At 44.9% G+C, this 16,544-nt stretch overlaps 1 protein-coding gene across 1 annotated transcript in view; it reads right to left on the bottom strand.

Moving 5' to 3' along the window:
• Positions 1-15,436, bottom strand: part of PIK3AP1 (phosphoinositide-3-kinase adaptor protein 1) — a 120,554-nt gene extending 105,118 nt beyond the window's left edge. Inside the window, exons 1-2 of the mRNA XM_002698411.6 lie at positions 15,295-15,436; positions 4,766-5,182 (exon numbers count right to left, since the gene is read on the bottom strand). Coding sequence (XP_002698457.4) covers positions 4,766-5,182; positions 15,295-15,307 — 430 coding nt within the window. The 5' untranslated portion in view covers positions 15,308-15,436. The remainder of the gene's footprint in view (positions 1-4,765; positions 5,183-15,294) is intronic.
• Positions 15,437-16,544: the final 1,108 nt, after the last annotated feature.

Consider the following 16,544-nt stretch of genomic DNA (forward strand, 5'->3'; position numbering starts at 1 on the left):
CATCTGCTCAGTTTTAAGGTGACTGACAAATTTGGAGAGAGGGGGTAGGAAATAAAACCTCCCAAACATTTTTAGTGGCATAGTAATTATGATCAACACGCCTGTTAAATGAAGAAGCAGTAAGGACTGTGATGGAAGTATACCCCCATTCCGATGTCAGGACCATTTACATCTGGAAAATGGAGAGGCTGAAAGCTGTCAGAGCTAACATTGAATCTGTGAGTCAAGGACCAGGAAGAGAACTCCAGAGCCCTATCCTGAAGTCTACTGGCCTAAGCACCAAACACTGGTCTTATTTTATACGTAAACACTGGTCCAGGAGTCAACCTTATGAGATAGTGCCTTCATTTCCAGAAAAGTAGATATCTGAAAAAATGATCCAGGCATAACAGAAGTACAAGACAACTGACTTGACAAAGGAAGGGTGACTTAGACCTTAGCTCAGTTTTCAGCAGACCCCTAACCAGCAGCATCAGCATCACCTGGTTGCTTGTTAGAAATGCAGAATCTTGGGTCCCATCCAGACTCATAGAGTAAGAATCTGTATATTGACAAGAATCCCAGGTCTTCCCACCCTCATTAAAGTTTGAGAAGTACTTATTTAGATAACACAGCAGCAAGAGAAAGTATAATTAACTACTTGTAACCTCATTCAGGGCTTCCCTGGTGGCTCAGTGGTAAAGAACCTGCCTGTTAATGCAGAAGATGTGGGTTCAATCCTTGGGTTGGGAAGATCCCCTGGAGGCGGGCATGGAAACCCATTCCAGTATTCTTGCCTGGGAAATCCCATGGACAGAAGAACCTAGTGGGTTACAGTAAATGGGGTGGCAAAAGAGTTAGACACGAACAACAACCACCACAATCGATCCCAGTTTCTGGAATTATTACTTCTATTACCAGTTCTATTCTCTAAAGCTTTTAATCTTTAAGCCTTATTTTAAATTTTAAGTGGTCTAAAATTTAGCCTAAATTTTAAATGGTCTCAATGAATATCTTACTAAGTAGTAATATTTGTTGACAAAAATTCAACTAATTATCAAGTTAAGAAGACAAAAAGAATTTTATTTGAGCCATATGGAGGATTATAACCTAGCAAGTAGATTCTCAGAAAGCTCTAAGAACTCTCCTACCTGCTAGAAGTCAAAGGCACAGTCACAAACATTTTTGAGACAAAGGACTGTGCATCAAAATGACATGCTGATGTTTTACATAAAGTTCATCAAGGATACATGGTCCAGGTAGGCACAGACAAAGCAAGCAACAAGTCATCATGACCCTGTACAAAGCTGGGAAAGAACACTATTATTTTAAGTTACATTGTTAGTGTCAGAAGAAAGAAAAAATTGATCTTTATGGTTGAGCAGGCACTCCCATTCCTGAGAAACTCAGGCTAACGTGGGTCAATGCGCAATGCGGATGCCCACTGTACACATGGGAGGGGAGGAGAGGTCCAAATACAGAGAGAGTTTGATGTTTAATTTTTTCTTGCCCTGCCTTAAAATAAAAATTTCATTTCATCACGTTTTCTCAGAAAAGACCTTAAAATTTAAAAAATATATATGTATATAAATATTCTTGGAGTTTTACTGTTTTCAAGGGTTACATAGATTATGAACTGAAATCTTTTTCCCTGCTATTTTCTGTTGGGGTTACAGTAGGAATATGACCAATATTTCTTCAGTTGGGAATTAGAAACCCCAGGAAAATCTGGTGAAGGAGGAAGACTGGATTCAGTATAGACATGTTTCCCTAGCAAAAAAAACCCCAGAAACTTAAGGTAAGAGAATTTTATGATCAAAGATTGTGAAGGTCACATGGTATAACCATGGTTCCAAAGATGAATTCCTTTTACACCATACAGGCAGTCTCTGCTTGCACACTCCTGGTGATGTGGAACTTACCACCTCCAAGGGCCACCCATCCCATCTTTGCACACTTCAGTTATTAGAAAGATGCCTGAAATGTGTCTCCCTGTAGCTTTTAATAGCTGTACAATCAGTAACCCCACAATTATTGTTTCTACCATTAGTGCATCCCCATTATCAATTTTCCATTATGTCTCCCACTGGAATTGTTTTAACAGAGGAAGTCAAAGAAATAAGTTTCATGTATTTATTTCTCATAGGACTGGGCCAGCTTGTACTAGTGGGGTGTATGAAAATTTTATTTTTGACTTTTATTTTGAACTACCTTAGGAAAACCTCATGTGTACAACAGGGATATTAAAATAAATTATCACAAGTTATACAGACTATAACTAAGGACATACTCATACCAGAAACATAGCATAGGGATAATTTGATCCTTAAACACTGTTTTAGCTCTAAGCTTCTGGGGAGTCAAAGCAGGTATGAAATAGGACAAGATGGTGGTGCTTCAAAAGTATTTGAGACTCTCTGGCCTAAGGGACTCATAGGTTTCAGCCCTGGAAAGTGTCTTAGAACAAGTGTAAGCCCGCCTCTTAAAGAGAAGGAAGTGTTAGTGTTAGATGCTCAGTCGTGTCCGACTCTTTGTGACCCCATGGACTGTAGCCTGCCAGGCTCCTCTGTCCATGAAATTCTCCAAGCAAGAATACTGGAGTGGGTAGCTAATTCCCTTCTCCAGGGGATGTTCCTAACCCAGGGATCAAACTCAGGTCTCCTGCATTGCAGATAGATTCTTTACAGGCTCAGCCACTGGGGAAGTCCCATAAAAAAGGAAACTGAAACCCAAAGAGGCTACATAGATTGCCCAATATTGGGCATTCAGTTAGCATCGGAGCCAGGCCAATAGAGTGTCGTCACTCATTTTTGCTACAACATTAGACTTTAAGTCTTCCGTTTGTTAAGAAAGCTTGTTCAGCACAAAAATCAGAGATACAGCCCCCCATTTCTGGGCCAACTGAGGGTGATGGCCATGGCCATTCCCAAAGCAAACCTAAGCCATTCTAGCCTCCCCACACAGAGACCTCTAATCCCCAAATTCACAAATCTAATATCAGATAAGTAAATGACATTGGAGGCACAAGCCATCCTGCCTCATACAGTTTTCTATGATTCCATTTGTCCCTACATTTCCATTGATTCTGAACCACCCAGATTTTCCACTAAGCAGTTGGTTTTAATCTCCCATTTAAAATATCTCTTTCTGATGAGAGGTTATTTGCTTTCAGAACAGAAATACCACTGTGAAACATGTCATTCCTTCTGAAACACTTGAAGCTAAGGGCTCACAGCACACTGAGCCAGAGTCATTAGTGAAAAGTATAATATTATAAGCGATCAATTTATCTAGGCATCTGAACATCAGACACTGCCAAACAATAGTCAGAGAATCCCTTTTAGCATCTATTTTTAAAAACAATACCACTGTAGTATTTGAAAGACCAGTCTGTTAGCGCACACACCATGAGGCCAGTACAGTAACAACACAGCCATGGTGTGTGGGATGATGGACAGGTGGGTCACAGCAGCCTGCCCACCAGATCATAAGCTCATGCTAAGCAGTGACAGAAGCTCGTCCGCTGCAACAACCAGTTGTACCTGACTTCTCTGTAAGTTTCAGCAGACCCCTCAAACCAATGAAGTACAATCGTGCAAGTATGAATTATGCATTTTTTTCTATCCTTGTGTCCTTCTGAAGTAAAGATAAGTAAACTCTGGAAAAATCCAGGTCCCGGGAGTTTCAAGTGAGACATCTTCTACACTCACACTTGTCATTTATATTACAGAATGGCCTGGGATCCTACTGTGTTAGGTCACCTGGTCATACTTATTGGTTTGGAGCAGGCCATTCCTGGGATAAAAATATCTAGGAACTCTACTAGCTTTTTAAGGTCACTAAGAATTTGTGAATTCTTGATTCACAAATCAAACGACATGGGGTGGATGAGTCAAATTTTAATGCCCAAGGCACACCAGGGATAACTGAGCATAGTTACATCGCTCCATTATTTTCCAGGTTTCTTTGCTGGCATCAGGTGTATCAGAGCTCAAATGGCAAGAGAATAGAAGATAAACACATAGCTTGCTCATAGCTCACAGTGAAGCAAAAAATAGAAATCAAAAAGAGGAAGAAAAGCTGTGACACACGTCCATCCCAGAGCACATCTTCCGGTACTGCTAATCGGAGCACTTGTCATACTTCCTGGGGCCACTGAAGTCATTAGTCCTGGCAGAGAGGCTCGGAATTCTCCCATTTGAAAAGGAGAAACAAGGCAAAGGACAGAAACTAGGCTGGTGGAAAATAGAGAAGGCATGTGTTTCTCTATAACCATGTTACCCAAAAGTGACACCTTTTCAACCAAAATCTTAAGGTCACCTGATGATAAAAAATGGAAGTGGCCTTGCAACAGGAAGGTTGGAAGTCATAGTCCTCACATCCCCACCAAACTAAGTCTCAGACTCCCACCCCCACTGCCGTCTAGGCTGGAGTCTCTGTCCAATGTCTTCTGAGGTGTAGACAATTCTAAAAAGAGGGCTTATCCTAGCACAGAACCCAAGGAAAAGTGTCATCTTTCTTTCCTGTGGTCCAGGAGACCCACCCTATTCTACCCTATCCAGGAGACCTAACCTACCCTATTCTGGGATGGGACAATCCCATCCCAGAAATAGTCTGCTCTAAACCAGTAAATACGACTGGGGCTCTTAGCATAGTGAGGTCTAGATTCAGTCTGTAATAGGAATGATGACCATTAACACCACAACATCTCGCCTGAAATGCCTGAGGCCTGGATGGGTCATTTTTTCCAGGGCTTGCATATCTGTACTCCAGAAGAGACATTTACCTTCAGAAATGGCCTTCTTCACAGCTGCTACGTAAGTCTCAGGCTCATCGTCACAGGTGAGCTCCTGCCAGTGTGCCCAGTCTGGAAAGAAGTCCAGGAACTCCTCGCTATCCTGTACCCCACAGAGCAGCCGCACCACGCGGCGTGGAGGGTAAAAGGCTCTCTGCAGCAGGGGCAGCAGGCTTGGCTGGCAGAAGCACTGCACCAGCTCTGCAGAGAGCAGCACCATAACGCAGCGCACATGGAGAAAGAAGCTCAGGTCCTCGGCGGAGAAGGACGTCTTGGGGCTCAGCCTGTAAGTCAGCGTCTTCTGGCTGCGGACCTGCCGACTGGAAAGGAAAAGGTCCTGGAGGTACTGGCACCACTCCTCAGCATCTCGGCTATAAACGATGAGGATGTCGCATCCTCCCGGCATCCCTGAGCAAGAAGGAGACACGGAAGCATGTTAACATGCCTGCTCCCACTAGGGCTTCCCATGACCTGCAAGAGTCACCATCCAGACGAGGGGCCTGGAACCCACAATCTCTCACGCTCCACCCCCAGCATATCTGCCCAACTTCTTTCCCACTTACAGCCTGTGTTCCTACCATTCCAGCCTCCCTGCCATTGTCCAAACACCCCATGCTGTTTTAGATCTTTGCATACGCTGTTGCTTCTGCTGGTATCCTCTCCTGCAAATGGCTGATGTAGTATAGGATGACAATGATGAAAGAAACTGCAAGCACTTACTTAGAGCTTACTACATTCCAGCTTATTGCCTAGAAAATTCATTAGATCATCACAGCAAACTTCCAAGGTACCACTACTAGCCAGATTCTAAAGATGAGAAAATTGAGGTATGGCAGAATAAGTAATTTACCCAAGAGCCCCAGTGGCAGAGTTAAAAATTTGAACCAAGGCAGTTTGATCCCTGGTGGCTCAGATGGTAAAGAATCTGCCTGTAGTGCAGGAGACCCAGGTTTGATTCCGGGGTTGGGAAGATACCCTGGAGAAAGGAACGGTTATCCACTCCAGTATTCTTGCCTGGAGAATCCCATGGACAGAGGAGCCTGGTGGGCTACAGTCCATGGGGTCACAAAGAGTCAGACATGACGGAGCGCCTAACACTTTCAGTTTGATCCGCAGAACCTAGCTTTCCCAAACACAGTGGTTACAAGCACAGACCTGGAATCAGGCAGCCAGACTTAGCATCTTGGCTTTCTGAAGTAGTAGCCATGAAACCCTGGGCAAGTTGCTTCCATTTTTTAAACCTCATGTACTTATCTGTAAATGGCAATATAAAGGCAATATTTATCAGTGTTTTGTGAGAATTAAATATTTTATGTAAATTGCTGAGCATAGTGGTTGGCATGTAGTAAACCCTCAGTGATTGGTTGCTGCTGCTGCTGCTAAGTCGCTTCAGTCGTGTCCGACTCTGTGCGACCCCATAGACGGCAGCCTACCAGGCTCCCCTGTCCCTGAGATTCTCCAGGCAAGAACACTGGAGTGGGTTGCCATTTCCTTCTTCAATGCATGAAAGTTAAAAGTGAAAGTGAAGTCGCTCAGTCGTGTCTGACTCCTAGCGACCCCATGGACTGCAGCCCACCAGGCTCCTCCGTCCATGGGATTTGCCAGGCAAGAGTACTGGAGTGGGGTGCCATCGCCTTCTCCTAATACCAAGTGATTGGCAGCCGGTGTCATTATCCTTCCAGTAATATAAACAGTGCATTAACGTAAAGGTAACCATGGTTGAACTAACACATTGACCTATACAGTGTCTTTTATAAGGTGCCCCTCACCACATGGTCTGTCACACAGGCTTTATTCTTCCTGTAATAAAGCACAAATGCCAGAAACGGAGTCCAAAGCCTCAGAGATGTGCTGAATCTTTGGGGGATCACAAAGTGATCCCAAACTCCTCATTTACAGATAAAAGATACACTTCATCTGAGAAGATAAAGGAATTTATTTAAATTTACATTCAGCAAATTAGTTCAGAGTCCGGACTGAAACTCAGGTTGCCCCCTGGTTTCCTATCCCATCCTCTTGCCGACTTTACTTGCTACCTCCCATCAGGAATTCTGTCAAGAATCTTATGAGCAATAACTCTTGTTTTCCATTATGGAAGTTCAAAGAAGCTTGGCTCTTAACGTAACACTTGTGAGTCCTCATCTCCCATTAATTCAATGAACTATTCTAAGGGATTTGGAAGGGGTGAGCACAGAGAAGCACCTACGAATCTACAAGGCAATAGGGAGCCCTCCTCCCACTCAGAGATGGAAGCAGGGAATTTTGTGAAATGGGATTCATCTAAGTTGTGGATTAGCACAATTAAATGCCATCCTTGGGCCACATTTATCTCAATGTCAGAGGTAGGACTGGGGCAAGACCTGAGCTTCTCAGCTCTGAAAACATCATGGAAGGAAGTCCCATTCCTGGCCCCATCCATCTCCATATTCAAAATAAAAATAATGACATATAAAATGTAAACCCAACACAGTTCTGATATCCCCCCAGGATGACAGTACCAAATCTTTTAAAACAGTAAATAAAACAAAAATGTGCTGTTTCTTTTCAGAGCCCCTCATTCAGTACTAATATAAAACCCAATAGGTTTCCAGTAGGAACAAGAGCATCAGCCTGTGAGTCCTTTTGAAGGGAAGGTGCGCAAATTTTAAAAGAAGGCAATTTGAGACTGGAATAAAAGTCAGCAATTCTGAAGACACCATGGATGTCTGTAGCTCTGTAGCAAACTCAATTCTGAACATGGTCTGTTTCCTCAGTTTGGAATAAAACAGTCCCTTTTAGGAATGCTTACTCTGGTTCCAGAGTTAAGTAGATCAAGGACAAAATTTAAACGTATCAGTGGTGCAGCCTTCCATAAAATGAAATCTTTGCCAATTGAATCTTTTTTCTTCTGTGTAGAATATTTCTTTGAACCTCGATGGAAAAATAATTTCTGAACTACAAAAGGAATAAAATTGGCAAATCTACATAACTATGGAGCTCATACTGAGAACAAGCAGAATTAACATCCAAATATATCTGTCTTCTTTATGCTCCTCCTCCCTACGTGGCTGTTTTATACTAAGAAGCAAATGTTCTTCTAAATGTAAAGGGTAATTGTATATGAATGGGCATGAATATGGCCCATCAGGTAGGCAGTGTGCAAGACTACATTTCATTACAGTATTAAGGATGCAAAGTTAGTGATGCTGTGCTCAGGGTTTACTTAAAAGTATAAAAGTAAGAAGCTGTAGTCACATACCCTCCCTCCACATACACACAGAGACAAATATATTAGCAAATATCATGTCAATAGTTTGTGCAAAAGAACTAGAAGGAGAGTAAGGTCTCAGAAGAGGCTGGCTGTGGTCCCATACATTAGTGATGGAGAAACAAGGGGTAATGTTTTCAACAGGGTTGACAAGTGATGGCTAAAGAGTGACGAAGAAGGAAGAAAGTGATTTCTGAGAGCACCCTTAAAAGGTACTTAAGAAATACCCTTAAGAAGGAAACTTGGGTCTCAGAGCACTGATTGTCTTAGCAGGAAAGCAGCAACAGTACATTGCCTGACTATGTAGATATGAGTGATTTATACCACTTTTCTAAGGAGTCTGTTCAGTTGCTAAGTCATGTCTGACTCTTTGTGACGCCGTGGATAACAGATTGCCAGGCTTCCCTGCCTTCACTATCTCCTGGAGCTTGCTCAAACTCATGTCCATTGAGTCAGTGATGCCATTCAGCCATCTCATCCTCCGTCGTCCCCTTCTCCTCCTGCCCCCAATCCCTCCCAGCATCAGAGTCTTTTGCAATGAGTCAACTCTTTGCATGAGGTGGCCAAAGTATTGGAGTTTCAGCTTTAGCATCAGTCCTTCCAAAGAACACCCAGGACTGATCTCCTTTAGCATGGACTGGTTGGATCTCCTTGTAGTCCAAGGGACTCTCAAGAGTCTTCTCCAACACCACAGTTCAAAAGCATCAATTCTTCGGCGCTCAGCCTTCTTCACAGTCCAATTCTCATATCCATACATGACCACTGGAAAAACCATAGCCTTGACTAGACGAATCTTTGTTGGCAAAGTAATGTCTCTGCTTTTCAATATGCTATCTAGGTTGGTCATAACTTTCCTTCCAAGGAGTAGGTGTCTTTTAATTTCATGGCTGCAATCACCATCTACAGTGATTTTGGAGCCCCCAAAAATAAAGTCTGACACTGTTTCTACTGTTTCCCCATCTATTCCCCATGAGGTGATGGGACAAGATGCCATGATCTTAGTTTTCTGAGTGTTGAGCTTTAAGCCAACTTTTTCACTCTCCTCTTTCACTTTCATCAACAGGCTTTTTAGTTCCTCTTCACTTTCTGCCATAGGGTGGTGTCATCTGCATATCTGAGGTTATTGATATTTCTCCCGGCAATCTTGATTCCAGCTTGCGTTTCTTCCAGCCCAGCGTTTCTCATGATGTACTCTGCATATAAGTTAAATAATCAGGGTGACAGTATACAGCCTTGACGTACTCCTTTTCCTATTTGGAACCAGTCTGTGTTCCATGCCCAGTTCTAACTGTTGCTTCCTGACCTGCATACAGTTTTCTCAAGAGGCAGATCAGGTGGTCTGGTATTCCCATCTCTTTCAGAATTTTCCACAGTTTATTGTAATCCATACAGTCAAAGTCTTTGGCATAGTCAATAAAGCAGATGTAGATGTTTTTCTGGAACTCTCTTGCTTTTTCCATGATCCAGCGGATGTTGGCAATTTTATCTCTGGTTCCTCTGCCTTTTCTAAAACCACCATGAACATCTGGAAGTTCATGGTTCACATATTGCTGAAGCCTGGCTTGGAGAATTTTGAGCATTACTTTACTAGAGTGTGAGATGAGTGCAATTGTGTGGTAGTTGGAGCATTCTTTGGCATTGCCTTTCTTTGGGATTGGAATGAAAACTGACCTTTTGCAGTCCTGTGGCCACTGCTGAGTTTTCCAAATTTGCTGGCATATTGAGTTCAGCACTTTCACAGCATCATCTTCCAGGATTTGAAACAGCTCAAGTGGAATTCCATCACCGCCACTAGCTTTGTTCGTAGTGATGCTTTCTAAGGCCCACTTGACTTCACTTTCCAGGATGTCTGGCTCTAGGTGAGTGGTCACACCATTGTGATTATCTGGGTCATGAAGATCTTTTTTGTACAATTCTTCTGTGTATTCTTGCCACCTTTTCTTAAAATCTTCTGCTTCTGTTAGGTCCATACCATTTCTGTCCTTTATCGAGCCCATCTTTGCATGAAATGTTCCCTTGGTATCTCTAATTTTCTTGAAGAGATCTCTAGTCTTTCCCAGAGTTAGACTCTTCTAAATGGAAATCTACTTAAAATGTCTCATTCCTGAGGTTCTGGTGCTAAATTTCACTCACCCCCTTTGAGTGAAAGTATAGGCATCCTTCAGAGTAATTGCAGGTTTGGTTCTGATGCTGCTGTTGCTAAGTTGCTTCAGTCGTGTCTGACTCTGTGCAACCCTATAGACAGCAGCCCACCAGGCTCCCCCGTCCCTGGGATTCTCCAGGCAAGAACACTGAAGTGGCTTGCCATTTCCTTCTCCAATGCATGAAAGTGAAAAGTGAAAGTGAAGTCGTTCAGTCATGTCCGACTCTTCGTGACCCCATGGAAGGTTTGGTTCTAGACCACCATAATAAAGCGAATACCGCAAAATCAAGTCTCCCAAATTTGAGGGTTTCCCAGTGCATATAAAAGTTATAGTTATACTATACTGTGTAGTCTGTTAACTGTGTGAGAACATTAAGTCTAAAAAAAAAAAAATCCCAATGTACATACCTTAATTTAAAAATGTTTTATCACTAAAAAATACTACCCTCTCAGCCTTAACCATGTTTTGCAATAGTAAAATCAAAGGTCACTGATTACAAATCATCATAACAAATATAGTAAATAATGAAAAAGCTTGAAATATTGCAAGAATTACCAAAATGTGAAAGAGAGACAGGAAGTGAGCAAACACTGTTGGAAAAAAAAAATAACGCCAACATTCTTGCTTGATGCAGGGTTGCCACAAACCTTCAATTCGTCAAAAGTAAAATGCAATATCTGCAAAGCGCAATAAAGCCATGTGCAATAAAATGAGGTATGCTAGTACTTGAGAAGGAAGTGGTTAATACCTCAGGCTAGTTAACATCACAACCTACTTGGTCACCAACTCCTGGTGTGACTTCAGACCAATATACTCTGTCTAAGCAATTTTGCCTCAGTGTAAATGAGGACAACGAGATCTATCACCTTCCTGAATTTCACTCTGGTGCTGAAATTGAAACTTGGGGAAATTCTAGAAAAGTCCAAAGTGGAAGTCAAAGTCCTTCCACAACCTGCTGGGACTAAATGTTTTGTCGGGGACTCTCTCTCATGCGTAGGGACACCCTTTTCTTCAATGAGTCCCTTCCTTTAATCATAAGTCACTCTTCACACGTGCCAAATCCTTCCTTCATTTTTGTTTGTTTATTTAGAGAAATGAAATACATGAGCCAATAAGGAGTCCATAAATTCCAGACAGAAATAAGGAAGGATCTCTATCCTTGAGGAGCTTAGAGACCAGGACTGGCTATCAACGGAGAAAGGAGTGGAGAACAGCAGAGGCAGGGCTGGCTGGTGGCAACAGGGAGTGACAGTGGTGGTAAGAAACACGGTGACCGAAAGACAGCTTCCTTTTAAGAATCCACCCCAGAAAAGACCTGAGAAGAAAGAGCTTGGCAGCTCCTCAAACTATCCAGCCCAGACCACTCCATTCATCCAACCTGGAGTCCGAGTCTGAATCTGGGCACCATATTGAAGCAGGGTGTGACACAAGGAAGGCGACTCGAATAGGGAGAGATCTGGAAACAACATGAGGAGCTTCCAGACTCTGAAAGTTTCAAGTTTAGAGACTTCACAGGAATACTGAGGGACTTTGAGGATCAGACAGAAGGTAACATGACAAAAAAATTTTAGGTCCCTTCAAGCTCTTTTGTCCTATAAGTCCAGGAATGGAAGAAGGATCTAGAGGTAAGAGAAGCCTTGTGGGGGTAGAAAAAGGTATGAGAGCTTTCTTCAAATACCTAGAGGCTGATACACAGAGGAAAGGATTCTAGTTTTCACTCAACCAGGCTTGGCCACTTGGGAAAATCACTTATGGCTTCTCTTTCCTCTCTCTCAAGAGTAAATACAACAGACATCATCAGAAGCCTGCAGAATATTCCAGGGTAGGCTGACTCCATTTCATTTCACCTCATTTTCCAAGTGTTTTTCAGACAGTCAAGATTCTCCTCAATTTCAACAAGCAAATATGCATTTCAAAAAAAAAAAAAAAGAAAGAAAGAAAGAAACTAATGCTCATCCTTCCAGTGGAAGGGAATTGAAGAAGACCACATGATTGGATCATAAGAAGAAACGAAGTACTGATGCATGCTACAGCTTGGATGAACCTTGAAAACGTACAACGTGAAAGAAGTTAGTCACAAAAGGCCACATAATATATAATCCCATTTATATGAAAGTCCAGAGTAGGGAAATGTAATCTACAGAGACAGAAAGTAGAACTTAAGGCTAGAGAGGAAGAGGGAACAACAGAGTGATGGCTGAAGCGTATGGAATTTCTTTTTGAGGTAATGAAAATGTTCTAAAATTGACTGTGATGATGGTTGTACAATTGTGTCTGATTCTTTGCAGTCCCATGGAGTGTAGCCCACCAGGCTTCTCTGTCCATGGATTTTTTTCAGGCAAGAATCCTGGAGTGGGTTGCCATTTCCTACTCCAGAGGATCCTCCCGACCCAGGGATCAAACCCATGATTCTTTAACCCTGCGAAGAGGCAAAGGAAGAGGAGAAAAAGAGGAAGACACATAGGAGAGTGGCCTGGATGGCTCCAGAGACTACAGCATCCTGACAGAGAGACAGTCTCACCACTCCCACCAGTGTGCCATCCACCATGGGACCCGGTACTTCCAGACCTCAGAAAGTCTTCCACTTTCAGAAACTGGAGTGGTGACTCACCACAAAGGATGTTTATGGCAAGAAGATTTGACAGCTTTAACCATTACAGACATAAAGAGATTACAGACACTACAGAGCCCATAAATGGGCCCAGGTTTGGCCACTGGGCTTGAATCCCTGTAAGAATAGAAGCACACAATTCCAGCCCCTTTGGCCACGCCTACTGGACACTGGTCGGGGGTGGTTTTCTCCACCCAAAATATGCTATTTCCTGGTCTAAGCAGCCCAGGAACTGTTCCTAGCAATAGACGGAGGTGGGAGCATCACTGATCTTATCTCCTACTTCTCCCCAGTCACCCACCTACTGTGGCCACTCTGGCCTGCTCCCTGTTCCAGAAATATGTCATATCCGCCCATTTATTGTTTCCCTGCCTAAAGCCCTCTTCCCCCACATGCCTCCTCTCCTGTGCTCCTTCAGGTCTTTGCTCAGATGCCCCTTTCTCCATGAGACTTAACCTGGCAGCTTCCTTTAAAAATGTATCTCCAACCCCCTTTACCTCTCTACTGTTTTGCCATCACATAATGTACTTTCCTTGGGCTTCCCCGCTGGTTCAGTGGTAAAGAATCTGCCTGCCAATGCCAGAGACACAGGAGATACAGGTTCAATCCCTGGGTTGGGAGGATCCCCTGGAGGAGGAAATGGCAACCCACTCTAGTATTCTTGCCTGGAAAATCCCATGGACAGAGGAGCATGGAGGGCTATGGTCCATGGTGTCACAAAGAGTCAGACATGACTAAGCACGCAGGCACATGGCACTTTCCTTATTCAGTGTATTGCCTGCCTTCCCTCGCTGTTCCATAAGCTTCAAGGAGTCATGGCTTACGTCTGCTTTATTAAATATACACCTGACACCTAGAACTGTGCCTGCAATAAATATATGTTGAATGAATTGATTCCCTCTAGTTAACTCTGCCGGAGAAGGCGATGGCACCCCACTCCAGTACTCTCGCCTGGAAAATCCCATGGATGGAGGAGCCTGGTGGGCTGCAGTCCATGGGGTCATGAAGAGTCGGACACGACAGAGCGACTTCACTTTCACTTTTCACTTTCATGCATTGGAGAAGGAAATGGCAACCCACTGCAGCGTTCTTGCCTGGAGAATCCCAGGGATGGGGAAGCCTGGTAGGCTGCCGTCTATGGGGTCGCAGAGTCGGATACGACTGAAGTGACTTAGCAGCAGCAGCAGCAGCAGTTAACTCTGCACGGGCTTTCAAATGGATTGTGTGGACTATGAACCTACTATTACCTTATTCATAGTACAAGTTCTTCTAACCTCTAGTGCCCAGCTAGAGAACCAGGAGGCTAAGGTTAGCTACCTTCCCAATTCCCTTAAATACGAAGTTTGCATTACCAAATCTAAGGGAACTGTCACCGTTGATTGGCCTTTTCTTTCAAGTCACAATTAGAAGACTATCTCAGGGCACCTGGGGAGAGCTGGCCCTTCATTCTAGCATCTGCCCACAATTTCTCCAAATGTAGCACGTCCTCCCAGCCAATTAGATATTATTTTTCAAGAAGATTTTACATCCTGTTTTCACATGTTATCTCTACTAAAACATTATAAGATGGGGTGGAAAAATACTAGTAAACGCACTTGCAAACATGGTAACTCTAATCTTCTCATTTAATAATTCCCTGTTGTACTTATGGCTTGCCTTCACAGACTATAAACTCCTTGAGAGCAGAGATTAGGGTGTCCTGGTCACCAGTGAGGACATATTTAGGTGCACAATATCCACTCCATTGCATAGTTAGTGCTCATTGGTTGTCTCTATTCTCATCATCATTACTGTGCTTGTTCTGGATCTCAGTGAGTGAGAGGCTTGCCAAGGGTACACTTTATGGACCAGAAGGGAGCCCAAGGCTAATTAGAACAGACTCCTGGCACCTTTTGATGGGTAGATTACCCAGTTACCCTCACCTATCCCCAGTCCCCAAAGTTCTGACAAGGACATAAGAAAAGTAAAACTAAAGGAGTGGTGTTCCTAGAGTCCTACCGAAATTCTAGACAAAAAAAAAAAAAAAAAGCCCAGGAAGGAAGAGGAAGCCGGTTAAGGAAGGCGGCCCAAAGCCCATCTCCAAACTCGGACTGTCTGAGCGCCCCCTATTGGCCCGATAGGATCCGAAGAGAAGCATTTAGCCAGCGGAGAGACCAGAGGGCTCTCCACATTCTTTAAATTTGACTCTGGGCTCACAGAGTTAGTTCAAGAGGGAGATCGACCCTCAGAAGCTCAAGGGCCAGTGCTAGAGGGAGAAAAGGAGACTCAGAAGATGAGGGACAGGGGAAGGTAGGGCAGGGGCCGAAGAAAATCGCGCAACAGCTTGGGAAGGGGAACGTGAGAAAGTTGGGGAGGGAAGTCTGCGACAAGAAGAGAGGAAAGAACAGAACACAGATCCCGCGCCGAGCCGAGGGAGCAGCCGGGGACAGCGAGAGGAGACAGCGGACGGCGGGCGGCGGCGGCGAGAGGGCGCGCGGAAGGGAGGCGGGGGAGAGGGACCGGCGTCCGGCCTACGCACCTGAGGCTGCCATGCCGCCGGCCGCGGTCCTCCGTGCCCGGCTCGCTGCGCGCGGGGGCCGGGGCCGGAGCGGGCTCGGCGGCGGCCCTGGCGCAGGACGGGAGCGGCGCGCCCGGCTCCGCGCAGCACCAGCCGCGGCTCTGGCGCTTCCTCCTGCGGGGCAGCGAGGACTCGCCGAGAGGGCGTGTCCACAAGGCCCGCCTCGCCGGCGGGGCTCGGCCCCCGGCACCTGCTCCCCGGGCGGTTGGGGAGGGGAAGTGAGAACTACCCCCCAAGGCCCGCAGCCGGCCAGCCTTCCAGCGTTCCCCTCATCGCTCACTCAGGGTAGGGAGGAGGCAGAGGGGCTTCGTGCGCCCCGCTCCCCGTGAAATCAGCCGGGTCGGCCACCAAAGGGCAGCCCGAGTGAGGGAGCATTGAGAGAGGACGGAGGCAGAAGGGTTAGCTGCACGGCCTCTGCGATCTGGGGCGGGGGCTGTCAGTGTGCACAGGTGGCCCAGCCATCTCCCCATTCCCTGGGGCTTTCTCCCTGAGCCGCTGCCCTGGCAGGAAGGGGAGGGGGCAGGAAGGGGAAGAGGCATCTTCTCTGGCACCTGGCCCTGGTGCTTGATGTTGCCCTTGATTACCCTCCAGTGACCTTCCTGTAATTCCTGATCTCCAGACGGCACAAGAGCGTTAATGATAATCTCATATGTCAAACGGAAGGTATCGTCGTCATTGCCTTTTGTGCCTTTGAGGTAGCACCTATCATGGCCTTCAGGTTAGCGCTGAAGAAAGAAGCCAAATCTCTTACTCAGACTCCCACAGAGAGCAGATGCTCCCCGAGGTTCTATACCACGCCTGTTTGAGACCAGAGCTAGAGCTCTCCCTTAACCCTCGCACTCGCCTGCCACGTCTTACCCTCCTCCCTTTGCCGCTCTGTAGTGGATCTGAAGGGAGCTGTGCCCTTGCAGCCCTCAGCGATGTCCAGAGAGCAGAGATGACAGAGAGATAGGTTTTCTGTGCAAGTGGAAAGAAATGAAAGACATTTAATAATGGAAGTATCAGGGTTCAGTCCAAGAACTAGTTTTCTACTGTTGCCATAACAGATTACTACAAATTCAATGGCCTAAAATAAAACAAATTTATTATCTTACATGAGTAAGATATGAAATTAAAAGATGCAGTCATAAAATCAGAAGATGCTTGCTCCTTGGAAGAAAAGCTATTACAAACCTAGACAGCATATTAAAAAGCAGAGACATTACTTTGCC

Source organism: Bos taurus, chromosome 26 (assembly GCF_002263795.3).
Source record: "Bos taurus isolate L1 Dominette 01449 registration number 42190680 breed Hereford chromosome 26, ARS-UCD2.0, whole genome shotgun sequence".
In the NCBI taxonomy this organism is placed as follows: Eukaryota; Metazoa; Chordata; class Mammalia; order Artiodactyla; family Bovidae; genus Bos; species Bos taurus.